The 26,335-nt window shown below is 47.2% G+C and overlaps 6 protein-coding genes across 6 annotated transcripts; 3 read left to right on the forward strand and 3 right to left on the reverse strand.

The window, feature by feature from the left end:
- Nucleotides 1-2,295: 2,295 nt before the first annotated feature.
- On the forward strand, nt 2,296-4,430 carry B0H65DRAFT_576201 (uncharacterized protein; the record flags this gene model as incomplete). Its single annotated transcript, XM_062830650.1, has 3 exons — nt 2,296-2,454; nt 3,703-3,954; nt 4,011-4,430. The coding sequence occupies 3 exons, from the start codon at nt 2,296-2,298 to the stop codon at nt 4,350-4,352; spliced, it is 753 nt and encodes a 250-aa protein (XP_062680521.1). The 3' UTR covers nt 4,353-4,430.
- Nucleotides 4,431-5,099: 669 nt separating this feature from the next.
- Nucleotides 5,100-5,360, forward strand: B0H65DRAFT_394031 (uncharacterized protein; the record flags this gene model as incomplete). Its single annotated transcript, XM_062823761.1, has 1 exon — nt 5,100-5,360. A coding segment is annotated over one exon (261 nt), but the record flags the coding sequence as incomplete, so codon positions are not given.
- Nucleotides 5,361-5,713: 353 nt separating this feature from the next.
- On the reverse strand, nt 5,714-10,202 carry B0H65DRAFT_428311 (uncharacterized protein; the record flags this gene model as incomplete). Its single annotated transcript, XM_062824750.1, has 9 exons — nt 5,714-6,274; nt 6,342-6,860; nt 6,937-7,353; nt 7,417-8,008; nt 8,078-8,226; nt 8,300-8,475; nt 8,552-8,975; nt 9,031-9,070; nt 9,124-10,202. 9 exons carry the CDS (start codon nt 10,200-10,202, stop codon nt 5,714-5,716), a joined length of 3,957 nt encoding a protein of 1,318 aa, XP_062680523.1.
- A 2,448-nt stretch (nt 10,203-12,650) lies between these two features.
- Nucleotides 12,651-14,035, reverse strand: B0H65DRAFT_576214 (S-adenosyl-L-methionine-dependent methyltransferase; the record flags this gene model as incomplete). Its single annotated transcript, XM_062830651.1, has 4 exons — nt 12,651-13,210; nt 13,284-13,488; nt 13,549-13,910; nt 13,956-14,035. The coding sequence occupies 4 exons, from the start codon at nt 14,033-14,035 to the stop codon at nt 12,748-12,750; spliced, it is 1,110 nt and encodes a 369-aa protein (XP_062680524.1). The 3' UTR covers nt 12,651-12,747.
- Nucleotides 14,036-22,099: 8,064 nt separating this feature from the next.
- Nucleotides 22,100-23,590, forward strand: B0H65DRAFT_509760 (FAD dependent oxidoreductase; the record flags this gene model as incomplete). The annotated part of the gene is made up of 1 exon (XM_062828343.1): nt 22,100-23,590. One exon carries the CDS (start codon nt 22,100-22,102, stop codon nt 23,588-23,590), a length of 1,491 nt encoding a protein of 496 aa, XP_062680525.1.
- A 577-nt stretch (nt 23,591-24,167) lies between these two features.
- Nucleotides 24,168-25,959, reverse strand: B0H65DRAFT_526850 (homogentisate 1,2-dioxygenase; the record flags this gene model as incomplete). Its single annotated transcript, XM_062828864.1, has 2 exons — nt 25,563-25,959; nt 24,168-25,503 (listed from the first exon to the last, which is right to left on the reverse strand). Exons 1-2 carry the CDS (start codon nt 25,628-25,630, stop codon nt 24,168-24,170), a joined length of 1,404 nt encoding a protein of 467 aa, XP_062680526.1. The 5' UTR covers nt 25,631-25,959.
- Between the last annotated feature and the right edge of the window lie 376 nt (nt 25,960-26,335).

The following is a 26,335-nucleotide window of genomic DNA, read 5'->3' on the forward strand; positions in this document are numbered from 1 at the left end:
CTTTTTGACTGCAGCTGTATTGTGGATAGATCTTCGAGTATCTCATCAAAATGATATCTCCTGACAATGTGGACTTCATTTGGAATGACATGGAACCTTTCATGTTTCTTTCGTTCTCATTCCCTTTACCTCCTCTGTCAACATGATCATGATAGACCCATACATATCAGAAGACACAGCTCTATGTCGATGGGCGCATATCCTCAGTGTAGTCGCAGATAACTAGAACCGCGGCCACTCTACAATCTTGTAGTAAACATCCTTTAATATGGGTCGCGGTGGAGGCCGAACCTTTTCGGGTAGCGAGATGACCGATGAGCGACGAGAAGACGTCGCGGCCGCGATAAGGGACAAAAACAGGTACATGAGAGATTATGGCAAGAAGCAGCGGCCCACGACGGAGAATCGTGCATCTCGCGTCGCCATTAACGCCAGGGCTCGGCCGAAAGTGGTGACCCGCCAATACCTTGCCCTTGAGAAGAAGCTCTACCCTTATCTGCGAGTTGTACTGGACGGGGACGGAGGCGGTGGCGGAGCAACAGCAGATGAAGACGGAGGCCGCGACGGATTGAGTCCAGGGAATTGTCGATATGAACAAGCAAAGACCAAAGACCCCTTACAGCCACGTAATTATACGCGGCAACGAGTTTCCAGAGGGGCCAGATAGAAACAAAGAATAGACTGACGAGTAAAGCCCGTCTGCCCAAAAGATTGCCCCAACAGCAGGTCGTTTGGCCCCGACTCTAGAAGCAATGCCTAAATGATCCCCAGCGCTCCAAAGGTCCCCGTGTGCCAATATAATCCCGATACGCTGCGTACGCCTTTGTGATGAAGGCTGGCTCGTTGTTGGATGCCGTCTCTAAGAATCGGTATAATATGTCGTGACTCACTCTTGGGCACGGCAAAGAGAAGTTTGCCTTCGAGGCTTTGGAAAACGTCAGCTTGTATGCCTTTTTAATGGCCATTGTAGATGTGCGGTCGACGGCGACGGGGAGTCGGATCGAATTCGAGCAACGGTGGTGGTGAGGATATGACTAACTGGTTTACCAAATCCATGATGGGCTATGTAGTGTAGAGGACGAAAAAAAGCGTGGGTATATTTGCGAAGAGAAGTTGGCGTCGAGGGTTTGTGGACTGGAATCGGAGGTTTACAGTCAGTCGAGTTTGCGATTTGGAAACAAAGAAGAGAGGGTTCTTTGATAGAGGCAGGACTTGTTGGAAGAGATGCCAGTAGAGGGAAGTACCAGGACAGGAAGAAGTCCTCTTGATTTTCTTCCTCGTTGAAGTCATCATCGCTTTCGCTAAAAGCCTCGGCGATTAACTCGTCCGTACTTTCTTGGAGATTGTCTGGCCGCATATCAGAAGCCGCAACGGCAATTTTGGCTCTTGGTGTCATCATAATGTCCAATATACGGACTGATACGACAACCTATGTCGGAAGCGCCACGCATAGAGTTCTTGGTGTTGCATCCCGCTTTGCGGACTACGATAACTTAGCACGTCTATCAACACGTACGACAGAGTGGGTAGACAATGGGTATACGATTACTCACAAAGCCTTACTCTGTACGTTGATCGGGCTTTTCCAGGACGAGAAGGTAGGTTGTATACTGCCCATTTAAGCGTACTACTCTCGGTAGTGGTATCGATTGGGAGTTCCTTAAACTGAGCGATTGTGGGAGGAGGCTTTCCGTTCGAAATAGGTCATTGAAAGCTGGGTCGACTGTGATAGTTTTAGAGAGGCGGTCCCATTCTGTTCGGTTAGGGATGTAGCGTTTGATATTCCAATGTATATTGTTTTCTGGTATGCTGATCGCTTCGCTCAGGAATATCCAGCTTCCCGATAGAAATTCCATTCCTTTGGGTTGACCTTATTACTACCCCGGTATAATACGGGTGGAGGGGCCGGGTTCAGGGACGGCTCTCCGCTGGGGTAGGAAATCAGAAGTCCGTTCCCTTATTCCTTCCTATGAGGCTCTTAAAGTACTTCTTTCCAACGTCAAATTTGCTCGTGGTGTTCCAGTCCTGGGCCGGAACTCTCAGCTTGGGTGGGGGGAACAAAACAAGAGAGCCACCAGAAACGAGGATCAAACACCTAGCACTCTGCAGCATCTCGCTAGTGTTCGTTCCTTCCTAAGGAAGGAACACCTCATCTTGGTGGTTTCGTGGTTGGCTCCTTCCCAACCCGGGCGTATAATGCCAGCATCCAAGACCTCCAGTTAGGGCAGGGGAACTACAACAGCCTGGAAACCGCTGGCCGAATTACTGCTCAATCCCGAAAGCGCCACATACACCATGGCTACCGTGCCCGACCAACAAAAGCAGATGACCTGGGAATTCCTGCCTGCATGGGATGTTGAAAGCACGAACAACGCTGTTGCATTACGAAAAGGGGACGACCACCGGCTCGCGATCTTTGAACGCAAGAACCAGCCTGCGCAGTTTGACCACAAGGTAATGCCCAGCCAGCAGTCTTACGTTCTCGATACTTCTCTCAGTGTCCTGTGCTCCTTCGTTTTTTGCGGATCTTCGGCATCATCTTTGCGTGGTGCTACAACGCCTCGATTCAGTATTGACTCTCCCACTCCGGTGGGTGAGTATTAAATCGCCTAGCGAGATATTGGGTCTTGGTAGTAACATCGCGTCGAGGTGTTATTGGGGTGAAGCTGAATGGGGAGTGCCGGGCAGTGAGAGAACTTGTCAACCGCACTCCTACAAGTCTACGCCGATGTGACGTCGGGTAGATGGATGAAGGCGGACGGGGCATCATTACAAGCCCTGGCCGGCCTGACTAGACGCTTAGCATCCGACAAGTATACGACGAGAGTACCGTGGGTCATTGATTTCCATTCAGCATGCCGATATCGAGAGGATCAAGGACCCGGCTTTCGAAGCCCTAGCATCAAGTATAGATACCTCTAGCAGGTAGTGTCAATGAGGCCAAGGTCCGTGGTTCAATCTAGTAGAATATCAGTTTTTCCTAACCAGTGACCATTTGTCTTACTGGAGGCAGAGCATGTCAGCGCAGACTTGAAACTTGAAGGAGTTGTGTTGGGCCGCCGCCACCTGGTAAGGTTGGCTGGCACTTGGCCCACTTTCACTTCCAGACCACACCAGTATTTTTTCCTTCTTTCTTTCTCTTCCCGTAGCGCTTTCTTTCTGAATCATCCACAATATCATCACTTCTTTCTTTGATTCAGCGGATCGCTTCCCACAAGTTGCCTACCTTACCCGCAAAGTTTCGTCCGATCTACCTTGTCCCGTCCCCCTTTCTAGTCGCGTCCGGTTTCAACTTTTCCAGGGACCCAAATATCGCAAGTGTCTCGACGTGTCTCGTTATTTGTATTACAACTCGCCATCAAACCAACAACCTTCCAGACCTCGAAGTTTCTCGCGACTAAACAAAGCCGACAAAGGTAAGAACTATCTCGGGTTCTCTCTGGCTTGAAGAGTCTCTCCTTTTACTTACCTCTGTGTTCATGTTGACCACACGGAACTTTGATCACGATTTTCCGTACTCACCCACGTATCACCTCATGAGATTCTCACTCCTCCGCCATAATATCTCGAGATGCTTTCACAGACCCTTACTACTACCGCCTTGCTCTACAAAGCTTCATCACTCTTCTCAGATACTTCCCTTGCCAAAGAGAGAAGCGCTAACTTTTTTTTTTTTTTTTCAGCATTTACCAACATCACCAGACCCTCACTTTTTTTCTCGTCTCGCGGCTGCTCCCCCGCCGCCTCAAGCAAGCTCTCGCCCTCCGGTCCTTCTCCTCCGGCCTCAACTCCCCGGCCGTCACCATGGTCGCCGCCTTCGCCGCCGCCGCCAGAGAGTTCCTCCGGCTCGCCCTTGGGGCACTCACTCGTCTGGGGCGCCTGGCCGCCCAACTTTGGGGCTTCATTGCCCAGAGGGCCGTGCCCCTCACCACCACCAACACCAACGCCGCCGCCGTCGCCGCTCCCGCTCCCGGTGCTCCTCGGCCCCCTCCTCCAGGCGCGCAGCCTAGCAAGCTGTGCCCTGGGAGGCGGGTCTGCGCCTCGCCGTTCTCGCGCCCTGGTCTTTGCGGGTCCCAACGGTCCCGGCCCCGGCCCCTGCTCTTCCCCCGGCTGCTCTGGCCGCCGCGCCTGCCCCTCCCCCTTCGCCTGTCTCGTCGCCGCCGCCTGCCCCGCTTGTCCTGTCGCCGCCTGCCTCGCCTGGTCGTTTTGCTCTCCGGGCTCTTGCGCCCCTGCCGCCGTCAGGCATCCGGGCGCCGCCCAACTCGCCGGTTCTGGATTCTCTGGGCCGTGACCCTCGCCGCGCCACCATTCCGGTGAAGTACTTCCGCCAGCTCCCAGAGGGGGGACGCTAAGCGTTGACTGGAAGCAGTGGGCACCACGCGGCGTCGTTGGTTGCTAGGAACAGGGATGGAAACGGAGGATCATCCCAGTGCTGCTGAGGATGGGGGTTGGGATATGGGTTTGCGGGAGGAGGGGGGGAAGGGGATGGGGGGGTGCATAGGGGCGTGGTGACAGGTAAATGGGAAAAGGGGATTGGGGCGGGGCTTTGGGTGGAGGATTGGTATATGTAGGAAGGGGAGGATAAGTATGGGGGAAGGGGAGGATGGGTACATGTAAGAAGTGGAGGATTTGGAGGGCATAGAGTCGGGGTGGGTTTGGGTTTTTGGTGGTTGGCAGACATGGAGGTGCATGGGGAGGGACTGGATGAATTGACCGTTCTTTTGGGGGCTCGGAACTCCAGCTGCTTGATGCAAGACGCAGCATGATATGTGATGTGACTGATGACACTAACCTCCCTGAACCGCCACAAATCGCCTTACTCTTCAACCTTCCACTCAACCAACTAGCCCCCTTCGACTTGTCCTTGTTCTTTCTTCTCCATGAACAAAGCAACGAAACTGAAAACGGTAGAAGAGTTGGCCATTTTGAATCGGTGGCAGATTGGCCCGGTGTGTTGATCGATCATCGGGCATATGGGCGTTGAACATGCTGTCGAAACCGGCAGCAAAGGCAAAGATATACCAGCCCACAATATCGGGCTCCTGGGCCCAGCAGTGGCGGAGCGAACCCCCGAAGGAAATAGCTCGAGTAGACCGGGGTGCGGCGCTGCGGCACTCGATATCGCAGACCGACAGAACGCCCACAGCATGACACTTGCGGTGCGGGCCATCGTCGAGCTCTTCCGTTTTGTAAAGCGCGAAGATGAGGTTAACCGGCAAATTCTCGCCTTCTTCGTCTCTCACGACCACCAATCTGTACGGATCTACGGCCATTACCCGCATCTCAAAGCCCATCGACGTGACCTGCCCATAAAGGAACTGGTAGTTGTGGATGATAGTGATCTCCATGGCAGGCGTAAATCCTGCTGATGCTTCCGTGCCGGTGTTCCTTCTTTCGATGACATAGCCGGCGAGGTTCTTTTATCAGGCACTGGTATCTGGGATGAGGAAAGAGAGTGGCTCTGGCATCTGCGGACTGAGCCTGTCTTCCATATCTACCCAAAACATGTCTCTGCCCCTTGTATCACGCGGGCTCTAATATGGCAGCACTTGGAAGCAAGCAGCAGCAGCAGCTCAGTGAGCTCAAATCACTCATCATACTGTATTTGACTACCTCTACGTCAGACCGTCGCCTTTGTCTCTCTGGCAGCGCGGATAGGTATGATAGACAACTCACATTACTACTTCCCACTGTGATCTCTCTACCTTCACTTTCAATATGGCAATCCCCATTTCTCTCCCCGTTGCCCGGGCCTAGTCACCTCTCCCCTTTCATAACGTAAATAGGCACTTGGATAATCTCCAGTCTCATAGGGAGTATACGACCTCCGCCTCAGGTTCTCGGACCTTCTTGGCATGACATACTCAATCTCCTGCTCCCCGTAATCATCCTCTCCTGGGCCACTTCCCAAGCCCATCTGGCCAGGCTTCTTAATTCGCCACTTCTCAGTACCGGATCCCAGAGAAGGAAGTTTGCCCTGGAAACCGGATCCTGGCAAAGACGACATGCCACTTCCACTGATCCTGGAAACCCAACGGAAGACTGCTCCAAGGTCGCCGGTGAAGAGAAAGCCGAGGAAGAGAACTGCTGCGGTGACAGGAATGGCAACGGCCCAGTAAGCCCATTGCCCAACTTCCATGTCGCGAATGTCACTGGTGTTCATGCCGAATATGCTCGAGACGGCCGACAGAGGCAGGAAAATGATAGTGACCACCGTGAAGGCATATATGAGACGCTCTTGGCGGTCCTTCTTAATGTCCACTTTGTTACGATTCTAGAAGAGAGCTTGTTAGTACTTGGACTGAGTACGTTACTTGAAACGACAAGGAAAGAAAACATACCATAACCCTCAGCTGTTTGGAGTGAAGCTCGTACTCCTCAAACTCCCGCTCGCGCTGGTCAAGTTGCAGGATACATTCGTTGAGGAACAGTTGACGGAAGCCACCTGGATCTCGTGCAGAGAGCTGCTTCGATTCCTCTGTCATCGAGCCGGGAACTTCTTCGACGTAGAAAGGTGGAGGCTCGTAGTACTGTCCTTGTTCCTGTTGCCCATAGCCGCGTGCCGACCTCAATCGTGGTTGTTCGTAATGATTATACTGCCTATAAATATTGCGCTCCGATTGAGCCCCTCTCGGTGCTCCTGAGTAGTATACCGGTTGTGGTGGGCCTTGTATGGGTGCCACCCGGGAACGGGCCGATGCTGGCATTTTGTAGGCAGACTGTTGGCTGTACCTTTCCAAACGCTCGAAGATGTCGCGTTGCGACTTGACAGTCTTCTGTACTACCAATAGTTCTTGGTCAAGCAGGTCGAGGCGCTGTTCGTGTGATCGATCGGACTGCTTGCCGGTGATGTCTGATTCCTGGTCATTGAAGTGGCTTGAGTTAGCTATTACTGCAAGCCAGTATGTCAACGGATGTTCTGCTTCCGGCACTTACAATGGCACTCAAATACGCAGAATACGTCTGGCTGATGTTCGGTAGACCAGGAGTAACGTCCGTGAGAAGCTTCATACTCATCAATGAGACTAGTTCCTGGGGAAGAACGACGGACTTCTCAAGAAGGGGCTTTTTAGCCATGTCTTTTACAATGGCGTTGAGACCTTGGCTGATAAGAGGTTTGGCATGAACATCCAGGAAGGTGGATGCTCTCTCCGGATCCGTTGACATGTACGATAGGCCCAAAAGGAGATGGAGCCAGCCATCAATTAGCTGGTCGGGCACGTGGATTTGAACACGATCCGCATGTTGCGCATGTAGAAACGTTTCTGTGAAGTAGAGTATCATGACGGCAAGCTCTTTGAGTACAGCTCGTAGTTGGTATCGATCGTCGGCCACGCCCTCGTCGTCATGCTGCTATAAATACCCATCAGCTTATCACTCGTTGAATGACAAGTTCAGACTTGGCTTAAGACACACCTTGACTTGATTTCTTACGGCACCCCAGAATTTGGACGCCATGGGGGTTTCGGTTGTGCCGGGAAAAAAGAACCTGAAAATCATGTCGGCCAAGTTGAATATGTCGGCCCGTATTTCGTAGTCCTGCGGGTTGGATGAGCGTATCCTCCTTTCGGGGTGGACTATCTCTTGCTGCTCATGTTCAAGCATATGATAAATGGAGAGGCGGTTGGCGCTTGGGCAGCGTTTATATGCACGTTGATCGCTGACACTTGTCTCGTGCAACAGGATTGTTTCTATCTCATGGAGGCGCTCGTCGAGTTTGGCTTCGTCAATCGTATCGTTTTTGGCCAGCGAAACGTCGTCGAGGCATGTAAAAAGTGCAAAAGAGGAACTCGGCGGTGACTCGGAGGCTTTCGGAGAATTGGCTGTTGTTGTCCTTGTAGTGGGGGTCCGTAGCTGTGTAGTCCTCCTTGCCTTCTCATCCCGGTTTTCTTGCTTGGAGCTAGTTGCCTCGCTGTCTTTGGGTTCGTCTGTTGCGGTCCCCTCGGTCTGCTCGGATTGGGGTTGGATTGGCACGAGTCGCCCTGGTGTCGGAAGCTTGGGCGTCGGCCTGTGATTGCTGAGTTAGTGGCAGTTCCAGTCTCTTTAGTGAGCATAGGGACTTGGTAGAGATACGCACCCAAGCTCAAGATCAAAGGAGATTCTATGCGAGTGTTTCTGACTTGCTGACGCCCAGATTTTCGGCCAGTCCTCTGGGCAGACCACACGCTTGTTACGGTAGAAGCAGAGGGGCAGATGCCAGAACTCCCAAAAATGGGAAACGAAGCTCTAAAAGCAATTCCAACAGTTAGCGAGAAAGGAAATATCATGGGATCTATCGTTGTCCAAGCACAAGACTTACAAACCATGTCTGACAATCCTTTACCGGCAAAGTCCACATAACATTACCACCGAATCTGACCCAAAACTTTTGCTGGGATTGCTCCTCGGAAAGACTACTCAGGGCTTTGACGGACTTTGTAATGGAGTTGCCGCATAGTACATCTTCGGACATTCTGCCGTACGTGATCACGAATGCTAGAGAATGCATGTCAACAAGAGCCGTATGACGAGCACAATACCCGCTGCGCAAAGTGGAGAGGAGGAGCCGTACAGTTGTTTATGATGATGCACCAAAGCTGCGAAATGTGAAAACAGAGGCCCGGGCCGGCCTTGGCAACTTGTCGTACTGCTTGTTGCATGTCGCGTTCTTTGGCAGTCCGAGAGAATTGAGCCTGCAGTAAGGTCTGGATCGGAAACGCTGATGAGTTTTCAGCACCAGAGAGGAGGCCAGAGTATGGCTCGAGGCTAAAATATGGCAGGCAAATCCAGGTCACGCTCCGGGTCGTACGAGTTTGCCCTCCAACACCGCTATCGTGAGGCAAAACGTAATCGAAACAGCCCGGTTCCATGTGCTGTACGGGCTTCCCGCTCGAGGTCTGAATCAACTTGACGGATGACTGTTTGAGACGGAAGAGGATATCGTTGACTGCCTTCCTTTCGATGCCTGTCAGGACGGAGAGGCGCGCGACCTGGTTCTGATCCTTTCTGTTAGCCGAAAGTTGCGCCACTTCTCGTTCAGGAAGCGCCTACCGAAAGGTCTTCCAGGGACATTAAAGGTCGGGTAAGATGCCTATCCGCAATGGTTAACCCAATTCGTTACATCTCAGGAAGCGGATACCTTACATCCAACGATATAGTGGCTGAAGGTGCCGTAGCTGGGCTGGGTTTGCGGCCATCAGCAAGCCTGCTGAGTGGTGACCTTCGGCAACTGTGTATCCTTCGCCAGTATAGAACGAGGCAAGAATGTGGGCTACTTCGGAATTCTGATCATCCCTTGGCGATGGTTGGCTCGGGGTCGCATCCAGATCCTCGCTCTGCTCCCCGTCTGCTGAACCTCCAATCGATGCCGCCCTTGCTGCCCGGAAGGACGCAGCGAAGGAGTAGGCAGACGACCCAGACTCTTCAGTTACTAGAGCTGGCGTAGCCCTGAATCTTGAAGACCCGTAGCTTCTGACAGTGGAGGCTCCTCGCGCAGACCTGTAAGCACCTTCGACGGTAGAGTTGGATCGTAACTCGTCGCTCCGATCCTCATCCGATTCGTCGTCGTCCGCGCCAGGGGACAAGGTCTCTGCAGGAGGAGCATGAGACTGTAGCGGTGGTGAGTACTCATCGATGTTATGGAGGACATCGTCGTCACTGTCCTGCTCGAACTTGACGGTCTTATGCCGACGCTTGTTTTTGAGCCTACTGGGAGAAGACGCAGGTGTCGGTGATGCTGAGCGTCCAACAATATGTCTTGCTCTCACAGGTTGTCGGGAAGGCCGAGAGAGCGAGTCTCCAGGTCCATAATATCCGCCTGGAGGTGTTGCCCCAGTGTCATAGGGAGCAACTAAGGGGACGGGTGGTGGTCCCTGCTGGCCTGGTTGAGTGTACTCATTGTAGGGCTCAAAATGGACGTGATGGGCTGCGCGCGTTGGTCCGGGAGGGACAGATGCTGGAGGATAGGCAACCGGAGGCTGAGGAATGGGATAGTACGGGACCGAATATGGCATCATATAAGGGTTGTATCCGGATGATGGGGGGTAGGTTGGCTGAGGTGGTTCCCGGGGCCACGACGGCGCCCGTTGTGGTTGGGATGAACCATCGAAGGTTTGATGTTGTTGATGCGGCTGCTCTGGAAAGGTGTGACTGCGGCGGGGAGGTAAGGTCAATGTCGGTGGATCTTCATCGCGAGGACCTGGAGCCGGTTGAGGTTGCGACATGTTGGTGCGGCAGCATGCAGAACAATGGCATTGTGCTGCAGCGAACCCTTTGAAGTGTGAAAGCCGAGTGTAGATGTCAAGTATCGAAGATCGGCCGGCGTTGAAAAGTCAGATTTGAGCTGAACCTTGAGATGAACCCGATGACATGAGCTGACAAGCCCATACCGTTGTCAAGTGGTTGAGGGCGCAGGCTGTGTTACCCGAAATCTTCGACTATCTCATGCAGGCTAGTGCTGCGCCAAGCAAACGATGCAGCTGATGCAGGATCCGCGATCCCAGCCAATGGGTCGTACTTCCTCCAAATGTTCAACCGGTTTGCTTCCCAACCACCCGGAAAACCCATGTTTGAACTGAGATGCTGAAGGTTCTGAGGTTCAACCATCAATTAGATGAAGTTTGACGTGTTGGTTGAAGAGTCGAGGTAGATTTTACCAGTGGAAAGCACCCAGCCGATGGTGCCCTGTTGGCGGCTTCGCGCGAGTGTTGCGCCAAGAAATAGGTTCATCAGGTTCACACAAGAAATGGGAAGATCCAAATCAACACTACCAGGACAATCACTCAACATTCATCCAAGACAGATTTTCGATCCTAAGAGGGCCTTTAACCTATCATCGGACTTCTGTGAAAGAGATCAATGATATTTATATGAAAACAAAGTCGAGGTGTAAGGTGCTTTCTTTTGAGTGTCTGCCATGGATGCGATGGCCATTTCAAATTTCTGTCCCCACTTTGCGACTGGCGTCCCCGCAACACCATGGCGAGCGCAACGACGGATCACCATCTGCTCAATGACCATATCGCATAGCCAAATAATATGCCGAACTCTGACACTGGCAAAACCTGACATTCATGTGTGTTTCCGTGCACTTCACTGCTTGTAGCCATGCTTGTGTCAGGTTCAAATGCGACAGCATCGTATCGCGTATCCCTCAGAGGAGAGACCTCGAGTGATGGAGAGGACGAGATAAGACAACAAACCGTCTGGATTATGAGCGCACTCCGGATAATTTGAGCCACACGCCGGAGTGGTTTCCTTGCGTGCAAGAGGACAATCGCAGGAGCATGATTGCCGAAACCGCTCTGTTCATTAAAGGTGTGGGAAGTCGCGACGAAGGCTCAAGTGGATAAGGGGTGACTTGGTGTAGGTCATGCAAGCAATGCAAGACGTGAATGCGATGAAGGATTATAAAAATTAAATGCAGTTTGTAGATTGGTAATTGGAGGTACTACCTGAAATGGGAAAACCAACGTTCAATGAGCATTACCGTGATGAGGTGAGTGTGGTTGATCGCAAGTCGCGACAATGGCCATTGTTCAACTCCACAGTGACGGGATGGCGGAGTTGCGATGGGGTTGAACACCAAAAGAAACCTCCAATCTGCAGCCAGTGCGGGAACAAAACAAGTGGAAAGAGCTTCTGGGAATGGCCGCGGTGGGGAGGAAACCACCATTCGGGAAGGCATTGGTCTCGGGAGACCCGCGAAGAGGGAAGGCGCCGACCGACGGGAAAGACCGACGAAGACGGCCAAGCAGTCAACACCACAAAGACAAGCAAGGAAGCCACGACCAAGCACCACCAGAAGCCTCATTGCACTCATAAGGCAAGGGACGGGACCACCGGCATGACTGAGTAAACCAAACCACCAAGCTTCCGACTCGAGTATGCCTCTCCTACCAGCCCACCAGCTTCACCTCCTACTCCTCCATCGTCGGCTCGTCATCTCAGCCAAATACCAGCTCGCCAAACCCTCATCTCCAACCAGCCTCACCAGCACCAGCACCAGCACCAGCTCCCGCCCAGTCCCATACCCAACCCTCGCCTCCTCTCCCACTCCCAACCCTCCTGCCTCCTCCTCCTCCTCCTCCTCCCCAACCCCTTGACTCACACTATATGTATTAGGTCTTTGTGTGCACAATACAACAACAAACCAGCTGCGCGGTTAGCTCAGTCGGTAGAGCGTTAGCCCGTTCACAAGTGATCGTACCGTGTGCCCTAGGACTCACTACCACAAGCATAGTAGGGGAGCGGCGCAAGGGGGGGTCACGAACGATAGGCTAGAGGTCACAGGTTCGAGTCCTGTACCGCGTACAACTTCTCTTTTTTTTTGCTGGTTTTTCTTTCTGGTCCACACCTTTTTGGTGGTTGCCGCAGCTGAGGGTTGGATGAGAGGCTGCTAGGGAGACTGGAAGGCTAGTTGGAAGATGCTTGGGACTATTTATCTTGCTGTGGAAGAGGACTGGCGTGTTATGACCTTTTTATTGCTGTTGGCTTCTGTGATTAAATCTTCTTGTGTTGCTTCGCGGCGGGAGACGGGAGGGCAACCAGGGATGCGTAGTTGCCTACAGAGCGGTCGGTGTGACTTGCTCGTAGGCAAAGGAAAGAATAAACACATCGTCAGCTCAGTCAGCATTGGGGCCAGGCATGCATGCTAGGTATGCAGATATTGAACCAAGGAAGCCTTTACATTCTTGCAATTGTGTCATCAACTTGAAACTCGTTATGCTAATATGCGCCAAACTGCCAACCCGTGTGACATCCCAAAACCTAACCATCCAACGGTTTCCTCCCATAAACAGTAGTCAAAGGAAAGTATGTATGAATACTGCCATCCATAACAGCCTTCCTCACATCAACCAGAAACGACTCGATCTGCGTCGGCGTCAGCCCTATAGCCCGAAACGGCCTGCTGCACAGTCCCGCCATGCCATCCATGGCCGCCGTTCGCCAGAACAGACCGCAAAGTCGGAGCTTCTTATCCGCCGGCCAGATCCCAAGAGGCAACTTCTTCGTAATCTCGGTAACATCCTCAAAGCCGGCCTCGCGCATCTCCTGAGAAGTCTTTTGGATGGCGCTTATGTCGGCGCCCATGGCACGGAGGCCGGCTTCTAGGTACTTGTGGTAGTCACGGACGGCATATGGAGTATCTGGTGTGAGGGTGTGATCGTCGCATCCTGGATTGCTGAGATCGATCTCTTGGATTTCGAAGTAGCCGCCTGGTTTGAGGTGTCTGAGGTCGAGTTAGTTAGATGATGACCACGAGAGAGAGAGATAGAGGAAGAGAGAGAATGAGCGAGACTTGCCGCATCACACGTTGCATAAGCGACTTCCTATCTTTGAGGGTGTGTAGTGCAAAGCGCAGATGGATGTAATCGTACTTGTTCTCGGGGTCCACCCACTCGTCTTCGATGTCGTCGACGTAGAAGCGCACGTTTTCTGGAACAAATCTGGGCTGGATGGGTGATAGGTCAATGCCTGTGATGACTGCGTCCGGGTAGTTTTCAGCCACTGTCGGTTTGGTGTTAGCAAGCAGATCTTGAGTGGCTGGGTAAACCACCAATTACTTACATTGCATGGGCCATAGCCCGGTACCAGTGCCCAAGTCAAGGACCTGTCCACCATCTTCCAATGCCTCCTCGACGGGAGCAAAGAAGAATTGGCCGTCACAGAGCATGGCTGACATCCTATGCTTGATTTCCTCGCGGCATTGCTCGGTCTCATCGTTGGGGTAGGCGTATTTACCCGCATGGTATGCATGATATCTGAAGCCACACTCGTACACATGGCCACGGATCGAGTCGATGATGGAGCTCGAACAATCCCGCTCATCGGAGTCATCAAACTCAAATAGACAATCGTCATATCCAAAGTCTTCGGGAGTGTTTTCAGACGGATCTTCCGGGAATGAGGGTCCGGTCTGTGCTTCGGAGCTCCCCTATCCAGCGGCTGCCCAAAAGTCGTCTTCTGGTGTTGACCTTGGAATGATGTGCTGCGAAGCCGCCGGCGCAGAGCAAGAGTAGGGATGTGCTGAAGAGTTCTGCTTCCTGGAGTCCATGATTGCGAGAAGTAATGAGGAAGTGTGGGGAAAGCTTGGTGGTTGAATGATGAGGAGGAAGGGGTCATTGGCGTCAATGGACGAGAGGGGACCCGTATGATATAGACGTGTTGATCAGCCACGTAGATGCAAAGTTGAAAACCCCAACCCAACGATAAGGACAGAAGATCGCAATGATGAATTTGGTGACTACCCTGTAGTTGCATGGCTTCTTGATTGGGCAATCTTCACTAGTGTCTACTCCATACCAGCCACGGGGTCGGAAGCCAGGGGCAAGCGACTGCAGGTACAGTGCAACACTATGAACACGAAGCTGGCTACGACACCGGAATAGGTATCCCGTAGCTTTTGAGTTTCGAGAGGTTACACCGGGTAACTGGGCCGGAAGACGATGTCTTGGGCCCCGGGAAGATGGAACCGTTACGGAATGGCACATCAGCAAATTCCATGTGACGGGCACTTGCCTTCTTCCACATGTTTCAATTGCTTCTTTTTTCTGAGAGGAAGTGAAGGCCGAACAAACTGGTTGGAGAGCAAGGGGACCCCGCAACAAAGCACGATACTGTATCAGCAGTCAAGTCCTCTTGAGGTTGCGAATTGGTTTGGTCCATCTTCAACATCGCAAACTGTGTTTGCGGTGCCTGTGACCAGATGTGGCTGTTAATGGGTCTCTTGAGGTTCTTTTCGAAGGAGTCGCTTCACTCATGATTTGGGATTGGGAAGGAGATTTCCGGTGGCCGGAAGTGTTTAATGAGCAAGCCTATTCAAGCAATTGGGTTGGATTTCGAGGAGGTTAGACAGATTGGACAAAGATGTTGTTATGATGGCCATGGCGCTGCTTCTGGGAACAGATGGCATGTTGGTCAGCATGGAGGACGAGGTGATCCCAATGGACTAGACTGAGTGTGGTGAGACAGATAACGGCCGAAATGGTCCCGCAAGAGAGCAACATCGACGGCCAGAAGAGGAAGGTGTGTTTGGTTGTTGATAAGATTTGGAATTGGATTGGGAAAGTCTCCGCTCCTGTCACTCCGGGGCACCCGTCTGCGGCCGTACCTAGCACCTTCAGTTCCCGACAGCGTGGGTCGCTGGGACCAGGTGGTCCAGGCAGCTTTGTGGGTGGATTGATCCCCTGGAGCTGTGGGTTTCAGTGGAGCTTTTACCGAACGAACGCTGGAGCTCGATGTCAGGCACCTGTGTCAGAGGCCAGGGGATCCACTGGGCGTGCACGTGCCCAGTTGGGCTGGGATATGCGGGATTTATCTAGATGCCAGAATTTCGAGTCTGCAGAGCCAGTCTTACATACAGACATATATACAATCAAGCCACGTTGAACTTATATCGATTATTACTTATAATATTACAATTAAAAGTCTTATTAATTCAACCATTGAAGCTATCACTAGCAACGATAACTGACAAAACGACTGCCAATAATACTTACGATTAAGATTGATAGCGTTACTCTTAATAGCCCTAAGGATTGGCCAGTTTGGGAAGATGCCTTTATTTTTATAGCCTAGGACCTTAGTTTCTAGAAGTATATCAATCATAATAACTATATGCCTTGGCTAATTGAGCTTATAAAGCCTAATATCACTAACTATTAAGGAGAAGTTCCCGTTAGAGAAATTAAGAAAGCTAAGAAGGATAGGTAGGCTGCCCTATTTATTGCCGCTAAATTTTATAGCTGTTATTATAAGTACGACTATTATAATTATATAATTAAGAAGTTGGATTAGCGTATAGAGGTTAAGACTTTCTCTAATTTAAGTATTAAAAAAACTACGCTAAATCGCTAAATATTTAAAACCGTTAGAGATAATTATTAGGAGATTAATTTTATTGAATATATTAGTTTATACGAGTAGTATAATTGTGACGGCTGGCACCACCAGTCGTCATGGATTCTATTCACGGGTGGCTTCCATTCACGGGTTTAGTTCAGATGGTTCAGGTTCTGGGCTTGGCCTGGCTCCCTCCCAGAGTTCAGGGTATAAAACCCAGTCCTTCTCATCTAGCCTTCCCTTTTGGAGTTTCCTTCTTTCCTCAACTTCTTGTCTTTAGTCCAAGTTAGCCATTAGGGTAGTACAGTCCTTGCACCCGTACCCATCCCTGGCTACACGTGACAATAATAATTTTAGTAAATTTACCGCTTTTAACGATTATAAAGTAAAGAAATTCGCCCGGGCTAAATTTATTAATATTTTTAAATCCCTTAAATAGAACTAATTATAATTAATATAATTAGACTTTTTATTAAGAAGCGGCTATAGCCTTCTATATTATTAAAGGAATTATTAGAGTAAATAAATTAAATTTATAGTTCCTAAAATTCTATATAATTATATAATCGAATTTTTATACCGCCTGGGCAAATAATTATTAGTTTTAGTATAATAAGGAGATCGAGAGAAACTTTAATTTCAAAATTTCTTTCCGTACCATAGTTAAGGACTTTCGTAAAGTAGTAATAGCGAATATTATTTAAGGAAAAGGTCGCGCTCCTTTATTTACAGGTATTATATTTACAGTTATATTAAGTAATAAGCCCGTTAAGGAGGACGCTCCTAACGATGAATAAAATTTTAGCCTAGAGGTAGAGGGATGGGGAAAGGTTATAAGTAAAAATAATAAATTTAGGAAGAATACTAATAAGAATAAATATACTTTATCTTCGTTCTTATTGGCGAATAAATAATTACAATAATATTTATATAAATTCTATAAGTAGCCGGACTATAATTTAGATAAATATTATTACGCTAAATTATAGTTAGCCTATAAAAGCTAAGTTAAAAGTCTTATTATTAAAAAGCGTATACTTACTAATTTAAAAAAAGATAAGATATTTATAGAAGTTATTAACTATTTACAAATCTAGTAGGATAATAATTAATTCTATAGATGCCGGGTAGGTAAGAGTAGTTTTTTAATACCTATAAAGAAATGCGGCGCTATATACCTATTAAGAAATTTTATAATTTTTAATTTAAATATAACAATATATATCTTTAATAAAGTTAATCGGTTTAAAAACTTTACTCTATTAAATATTAAGAATGATATATAGGTTGGAAATAAGTAGATTCCTATCGAAAGGTATAATATTATTATAATTATAATTTAGGACGATATTGGAAATAGAGAGCTCTAACTCCCTAACGTCGCTTTAATACCAAGTATAATTTATAACTTTATTTCTTTAAAATATTTTGAGGATAAATAAATCTATTAAAACTATAAGAATAGCTACTTATACTCCCGCCTTATGGATTCTCTTATTTATTATATTCCTTTTAAATATAAATAATTTATTTTAGAAAATATCCTTTTATAAAATAATATTAATAAATCTTCTTTTATTATATAGTATATAAACTATATTAAATAGAAACCCTAAAAGGGTAAGCTCCTTCGCTAGTATCTTCGATTTAGCTACCCAGGACCCGAAACTTTAATTAAATTAACGGAATAAAAGTATAGCGTACGATTTAAGGGACCAGATATAATATACTACGAACAATATATCAAAGCTAAATTGAAGTGCCAAGTATGTAAAGAAATTTATAATTACCTAGAAGGCCCTAAGTTATAATTAATTATTAATTTTATCTTTTATAAAGAAGTAAAAGTAAGGTGTTAGAAATATTTAAATTTAATAGTAATCGTAGACTAGTAATTTAAATTCATTTAAGTATATTATTTAGGTAATAGAGAAGCCAAATTTATTATTGCGTATTTAGAATCCCTTTATATAAAATTATATATTTAATATTAAATTATATTTCGGGTAATCGAATATAATAATAAAATAATTAATAATAAGAAGATTATTACCTAGTTTGCTACTAAGGGAATTAGTATCGAACCCTTAGCACTTTATACGTAAATTCAAAACGGCGGCGTAGAGCGCTTAAGGGGTATAATTAAAACTAAAAGTATAGTAATATAATTAAATATAAATCTTCCTTACGAATTATTAATAGAGATTATTAGAATAGCTATATATTTATATAACCTAACCCCTAAAGTGGAATATTATTAAAAATCTCCCCAAGACCGATTCGAAACGTACTATTAATTTAGAAATAGTATTATTCCTCTATTAAACCCCTCCTCTATTATCATACACTTTAAAGTATATAGCTACAAAAGTTTTGCTTTTATAATAGAAATTATAAAAGAATAAAATAAATTAATAAAGTTTAAAGACTACGCCTAAATCAGCTATTTAATTAAATACTAATTAACGAATATGTATAGGATTTAGAATCCTTATATTAACTCTATTATTATTATACGAAACGTTGTATTTAATAAAAATAAAGTCTTTCTTAATAGTAATATTAAAGAAATCTATAATACCTTTAATATCTCCTTTAAAGAATTAATTATACAATTAAAAGAATTTTATTAAATAAATATTATGTAAGTAGACATCGTATAGGTTAAAGTTATACCCGCTGCAAATAACGGAATTCTTAGCCCCGTTATCCAAAATTGTCTTACTGAAACCGAGAATATACTAGGAGAAGAGGAGGAATTAAGGTCTTTAGAAATATAAATACAATCTAAATCTCTAGAAGTCCTATAAGTATTAAAAATATAACTGTAGGGTTTAGAGCCTTTATTATCGCCGCTCTCATAATTACTATTAGATTTCTAAAATACAATCTTAAATTCGAAAAATAAGGAAGAGGGCTATTTCCCTACCCTTCTTAATAGCCTAACCGCGTTTCTAGTAACTAACCTCTTTCGTTCGAATAAAGAATTATAACTAACTATAGATTAATACTTTCATTAAGCTATATTATTCTTATTTACAAAGGGCAATCAATTTGTAAATTTCTAAAGAAATAAGGTCGTAGACTACACCTTCCTAAAGTAAATAAGAAAAAGGAGTATTAATATTAATCCCGGCTGTAATCCTAAATTAAAAATAATAAAGGAAATTATTAACCGCTATAGAATAAAGGGTACGTTAAGGACTTTTTATTAAACTAACTTTCTACCCCTTCTAAAGTACTATAGTAATTTTAATTCTTATTCCTTTAAAGAATTTTTTAAGGATATAGAAAAGGAATACTTAGACGAGTATAAAGATAAGAAGTTTTAAAAGTAGGTTAATATTAAGGAAGTAATAGATAACGAAATATTCAGTTCGATATAGGTATATATTTATAAATTCGATTAAAACGGCCGGTTTCTCAAATTTAAAATATATTTAATTATATATAGGGATTAGTAATCTAAGGATAATATATATAAAACGTACACAGCGACTCTAACTATTAAATCGTTCCGTATCCTAATAGCTATAATTACTTATTTCAACTTCAATTTCATTTAATATAATATAAAGAACGCCTTTATTAATATTATATTTAATAAGGCAGTTTTTATAAAGGCTCCCCCTAAGTACATTAGTAAAGGTTAAATATTCTAATTACTATGTATATTATATAATCTATAGAAATCTCCCCTCTTCTAGTAGTAGGAATTTATTAAGACCTTCGTAACTATAAATATAAACCCTTTCCTTATAGAATTTAGCATTCTAATTAAAAATAATATATTTTTCTTCTTCTATATTAATAATATTATTATTATTTATAAATATAGAAATAAAGAGATTGTTATAATTAAAGGGGTAATAGCCGCTATAGAAAGGAAATATTAATTAACGGGTAGAAAGTTATTAAAATAGTTCTTAAATATCGAAATTATTTGAGATTGAAAAAAGAAATTAATTTAATTATTATAACGTAACTATATTTAAAAGATTGTCAAAAAGGTTAAGCGTATAAAGAAATTATATTTTATATTTATAGCTAGGGAGGAATTCCCATTTTACTAAATAACGTAACCCTATACGAAATTTACGCATATTAGGTTAAAATCGGTTCGATTTTCTATATCGCTATTATATCGCAATTAAATATAGCTTTCTTAATTTCTAAATTCGCTCAATTGAATTTAAACTCCAATTTAACGTATTATGTAACTATAAATAGAATACTCTTCTATTTTCTAATAATTTAAAACTATATTTTTTAACTAAATAATAAAGACCGCTAGGATTTCTATATTATAATTAACTCCTTATTTATAAATAACTTTCTTAATTAAAAGAGTTTATAAGTATTCGTATTTAAATTATTAAGCGCTAATATCCATTAATATACTAATAAATAAAATATAATTACGACCTTATCTATAGAAGTTAAATTACTATCTTTTAATTAAAGAGTTAAGGAAATAATTTACGCTCGCTATCTCTTTAACGAATTTATCCTAAGATTTAAAAATTAAGAGGCTATACCTATAAGTTATAATAATAAATAAATAATTTAATTTATTATAAAGAAGGGAATTCAATTCATTATTAAATTTAAATACATTAATATATATAAATATTAATTAAAGTAAGCGTAAGAGAGGAAACTAATAAACATAGTCTACGTACTTACTAAGGAATAAATTGCAAATAGCCTTATAAAGAGCCTTCTTCCTACAATATATTTAAAATCGATAAAATAATTAGGATTCGTAGAATTATGGCGGCTATAAATTTAATTATAAGAGTTTAGCAATAAAAATATCGCTACAGGCCGCCCAAAAGGTATAGAGAACTCTATAAAAGAGGACTCGGGTAATGAATTGGCAAATATAATAGCAAATATAATAAAGCAAGATTCTTACAAATAAAAGCTTAAAAGCTACCGTAATGAAGAAGTAATCTAAGAATAGCATTATTTCTAGCTAGTTTTGGAAGGATTTTAGGGCATTTTAAGGCATATCTGGGTAGATCTAGCGTAATTTATACACTAGATTTAAAGGGGTGTATTAAAAGCTAGGGGATCTACTGGGCGTGCACGTACCCAGTTGGGCTAGGATATGCGAGATTTATCCAGATGCCAGAACTTCGAATCTGCAGAGCCAGTCTTACACACACTATAGCGCGCCACTAGGGTTTTAGAAACCAATCCTCGGAATGTTCTTGTAACTGTAAAATATATTTTGAGATGATTTTAGCATGGAACTAATCCATAGATCAGTTTAAAACGGCAAGACCATCTCTAGGATGGACCTAAATCCCTTTCTTAGACCAAAATATCTTATTTAGGTAAAATGGCTTCCTCTAAAAATGATCTTCAAAGGAATCCTATAAATAAAATATTTCTATCAGGGATAAATTTAAGAAAAGAACTATTATTGAAGTCATTTTATTAAATAAGAATATTCCTAAACGTTAATATTTCAAATAAGAATTGATCTATAGATTAGTTTTAAAACAAAATCATACACTGGGCTGTAGAATTTTACAGTTACAAGAACATGCCGAGGATCGTTTTCTAAACCCCTGGTGGCGCGCTATGGCAGACATACACACAATCAAGCCACGTTGAACCCATATCGATTATTACCCATAATATCACAGCACCCCCCCAGGCACCCCGGCCGACCTTTCCTCTTTTTCCTCTTTTCATCTTCGCCCCGGGTCCGGGGCCTCCCATCACATTCCGGTTGCCCCGGTCCCGACTCCGAACCATCAGTTCGTTTCTTGGCACCGAAATGATCAGTCATTTCCAGATCTCGCTCAACAGTTCGTCCTTTCAACACGGTCAACCCTGCAATGCGCTTCGCTATCTTTAGCTGGGGGGCGCCTGACGAACCCCTAAGCGAGCCAACAACATGATCTTTGAAGGCGGCAATCCACAGGAATCTCAATGTCGACATGACTTGTTCGTACCGACAAAGATCGACAGGAAGGAGCGGACCGGGTGGAGTGTGGGCGACGGGAAGGCCCAAAGGCCCCATCGTTCGGTGGAGATAATCGCTACGGGATGAACTCCGTGGGGTTGATAGGCGCGTCATAGGGGTCGGTGTTCAGCTAGGTACGTCAGCTGTCTCAGGACAAGGACAAGTTTCTCTTCAGCTTGGAAGAGTGGTACGAAACTGATGACTTGCAGCACAAACACCGTTGATAAGGCTTTCCCTGGTTCCAACAACAACAATCCTTCAATATCCGCAATTCATAGCCCAAGAGATCATCAAACAATGGACGAGCGCGCCAAGATCCGAGTCACTCTTCCTCGAGAAAACCCAACTTCAAGCTACTGGCAAGATCCTCCCGATGACATCGCTGACGAGCGTACCACCAAGGACCCCCCAAACAAAGCCGACATCGTCATCATCGGAAGTGGCATCACCGGTGCTGCGATAGCATGGAACCTCCTAAAAGACGTCAACCCTGGAGAAAAGGGGTCCAGAAACATAGTCATGCTTGAAGCCCGCCAGGCCTGCTCCGGTGCAACCGGTCGCAACGGTGGACACACCAAAGCTGCCTCCTACCGCTCCTTTCTCGAGCACGCCTCTCTCCTCGGCACTCCAGCCGCCGTCCAAATCGCTCGTCTCGAGTACAACAACATCCAAGCCGTCCATGCCTTTGCCAAAGAGCATGACATCCCCTGCGACTCCAACCCTTGCCACACCATCGACATTATCTACGACCAAGCCCAATGGGCCGCCGCCCATGAAGCCGTCGCCGCCATGAAGGCCGCTTTCCCCGAAGGAGATCCGGTAGCAGAGTACACCTTCCACTCGCCCGCCGAAGTCCAGTCCAAATTCCACTGCGCCCTGGATGCCGGCACCGTAGCCGGCGAACAACAAACCTTGTATGGAGGCGTCTCCTACCCAGCCGGCAGCATCTCCTCCTACGCCTTCACCACAGGCCTCCTCAAACTCTGCCTATCCCGCGGCCTAAATCTGCAAACCAACACGCCCGCCACCTCCCTGATGAAAAACCGCGACGAACGCACCTGGACCGTACAAACCCCTCGCGGAAACATCTGGACCAAGGACATCATCCTGGCCACGAACGGGTACACGGCCGCTATTGCGCCCACGTTTCAGGGTGCCATCGTCCCCCTGCGTGGACAGGTCACGGCGCAAAGGCCCGGGAGCAAACTACCCGAGAAGGGATGTCTGCCGACTACATACAGCTTTATCTACGATAAGGGGTATGAGTACATGATCCCGAGACCAAAGGGGAGCCGAAACGAGGGGGACTTGGTCATTGGTGGTGGATTGGTGAGGGCGAAGGAGGAAGGGTTGGAGGAGTACGGGACTACGGATGATACGACCGTTAACCAAGACATCAGTGATTACCTCAAGGACAGTCTGACGAGGTACCTCGGTGTTGGTGAGAAGGGAAATTGGGGAGAAGATCACCCGGATGGAAGAGTAAGAAAGGAGTGGACGGGGATCATGGGGTATACACCCGATGGGTTTCCCATGGTTGGACCGGTGCCAGGGGAGACGGGTTTTTGGATGAGTTGTAGTTTCCAGGGCCATGGGATGGTGTTGTGCTGGATGTGCGCAAAGGCGTTGGTAGAGATGATGGAGGGGAGGGATAATGAGGAGTTGAAGGGGTGGTTTCCGGAGGCGTTCAGGGTCGGGTTTGAGAGAATGAGGAAGAGGTTCCAGGGAAGGTTGCATACGAGCGTTGCGGTGCCGCCGGGACCGCCTGTGGGGGGAGAGTCTGGGTAACCGACGTGAGATGGAGTGACGACCCATGAAGTCTTGGGTTATGGGATTATGAATGGGGGGATTACTGTCAAGCTGTGCACAATTGATACCCTTTGATGCCTCTTGCTAGTGTCTAATCACTTACACGTGGGCGTAGGAACCAGCTACTCGTGGTCCACCGGGTAAACCTGTGAGAAATTGCTTGTGCCTGGTTTCATGGTGTGCCTTCTTGGTTGAGGTTGCGAAAAAACGTCACTTACCCTGCACTTTCTCGTCGCCAACCCCTAACGGCGCCAAGTGAAAAGTATCCCAAACGTTCGACGGCAGTTCGATACACTAATACCATGCAGGAGCAGAAGTCTCTGAAAAATATTGTAATTTGAAGGCAGTGACATGTTGATGAAGTTCTCAAATAAAAACGACTACGTCTGGTATAGTCTTCCCACTCCCTGGAACTGATCGATGCCTCCTTCATCTCATCCGTATGCTTCTTCTCACCACAAGTCCACGAGCAGTCATGTCCCCTTTTCCTGCTCATAACCAAAGTAACCCTCGAACATTCGTCTTCCCTTCTCCCCCTTTCCCCTTCCAACTCCCTTTACAGCAAATGCGAAACCCCCTCCTCCCCCCCCGCCATCCCCTTCCAATGCACCTTCACCCCACCCCAACTATGCTCATTATAATCCTCCTGCACCTTCTGACAAGTCTTGAGTCCCCAATCCGTCACACCAACCATCAAACAACTCTCAAACATAAACGCACAACTTCCCTCCCCAACCTTCTGTGGTTTTAGCTCGGCGTTCCTCGCCCCCTCATAACTCGCCGCATCCGGTCCATGGCCACTCATAACATTATGTAAACTCGCCCCGCCCGGAACGAACCCCCCCTTGCCGCCCTTCTTGGCATCGTATGCACCCGTTATCAAGCCCATGAACTCGCTCATGGTGTTGCGGTGGTACCAAGGCGGGCGGAAGGTATCTTCGCCGACAAGCCAGCGGGGAGGGAAGATGACGAAGTCGGCGATGGCGGTTCCGGCATGGTCGGAGGGGGCGGAGAGGACGGTGAAGATGGATGGGTCCGGGTGGTCGAAACTGATAGAGCCGATGGTGTTGAAGCGACCGAGGTCGTATTTGTAGGGGTAGTAATTACCGTGCCAGGCCACGACGTCGAAGGGGGTGTGTGGCTGTTTGGTCTCAAAAAGGGTGTTGTTGAACTTGGCGGTTATGGTGTAAGAGTTCGGTCCGTCGAGCGCGATAGATCCGTGGTCTTCGCTGAAGCAGGCCACGGGAGCTTGGAAGTCGCGCGCGTTGGCGAGGCCGTTGCTGCCGATGGGACCGAGCTCGGGGAGCTGGAAGTGGCCCTGGTAGAGTTCGAGTGCGTAGCCGCGGACGGGGCCGGAGGGGAGGAGGACTTGGTAGCGCACGCCGCGCGGGATGACGGCGATTTCCATCGGTCGGACCAATAGCCAGCCGAACTCGGTGCGGATGTCTAGCACGCCGTCCTGCGCCACGATGAGAAGGTCGCCGTCGGCTGAGTAGAAGGCTGATTGGGCGGACATGGACTTGCCGGCGGCGTAGACGTACATGCCCAGACCTTGCTTGAGGGTGGGGTCGCCGGCGCCGGCGACGAGACGGAGGCCTGAGACGAAGTCGGTGTCGGATTCGTGGTCGAAGGGGTCCCAGCGGAGTTGGTTGGGGATGTAGTGCAGCTTGGCTGGCGATTGCTCGAGAACGGGCTCCTGACCCTTAGATGGGGTGGCCTCGACGAAGGGAGGGTGGGAGCATGAGGGGAGGATCCGGTAGAGCCATGATTGCTTGTTTTCGTGGCGTGGAGCTGTGAAGGCGGTTCCGGAGAGCTTTTCGGCGTAGAGGCCGAGGGGAGGCTTCTGAGGGGAGTTGTGGCCGATGGGAAGAGCGCCGGAGACGGCTTCGGATCTGGGGGGTTGAGTGAGTAGAGCGTAGGAGTTGATAGTGGAGGAGGGAGTGACACTTACTCTAGGTAGGAAGCGAAGCCGTTCTGATAGCGGTACTTCTCCTTGAAGTCAAAGTTGGTGACAGGCATTGTCGCGGTTCGCTATAATTCAGCTTGAGTGTCGGTTTCTTTGGGGGTATCAATGGTTGTAGAAACTGAACGTCGTTGTAACTTGAAGATGTGTACTTCCAAAGAGGGAAGATCAAGTCAAGGACAGAGCAGAAGAAGGGGAGTTTAGAAAGAAAGTTATCTCTCCGAAAGGCAAACAAAGTCCAGAAAACCCATCCATCTTTTCGGTTCCCGAGGTAGCACTGCTACTTCTAGTCTTCGTCATTGTCCCGGTCCTGCTTGTGCCTCGATGCATCGTTCTCGAAGTTCCCAAATTCCGCCCGTCCAAGACCGCGATGCGGGACCGCCAGTAGCCGAAGATATGCGGTCTCCAATTGCGCGGTCCGGGCGAGATCGTAAACCCGGGGAAGACCTTCTCCACGTGATTCAGCTGGGGGTCCCCACTGGTTTCCCGAGCTCCACCACAGATTCTCCATTGGCCCCGCTTCCCCAGAAGTAAGCAAGGTCAGAGCTTCGGCATTTTGCAGACTCGCGTTTGTTCTTTTTCTCGGATTTCCATCTTGGACTCTTTTCCCTCTTTCTCTTCCAACGACGAATCTGAAGGGAAACTTTGCGGCGGAGCCTACGACAAACTCGACTCACAACTCGGAATAATACGGCGATGACCTAGACATTTGAGGCACCTCGAGATTCGAATTGCGATGGGCTAAATGACGGTCGGACCGT

The sequence above is a fragment of the Neurospora tetraspora genome (assembly GCF_033439725.1).
Source record: "Neurospora tetraspora strain CBS 560.94 chromosome Unknown B0H65scaffold_5, whole genome shotgun sequence".
NCBI classification, from domain to species: Eukaryota; Fungi; Ascomycota; class Sordariomycetes; order Sordariales; family Sordariaceae; genus Neurospora; species Neurospora tetraspora.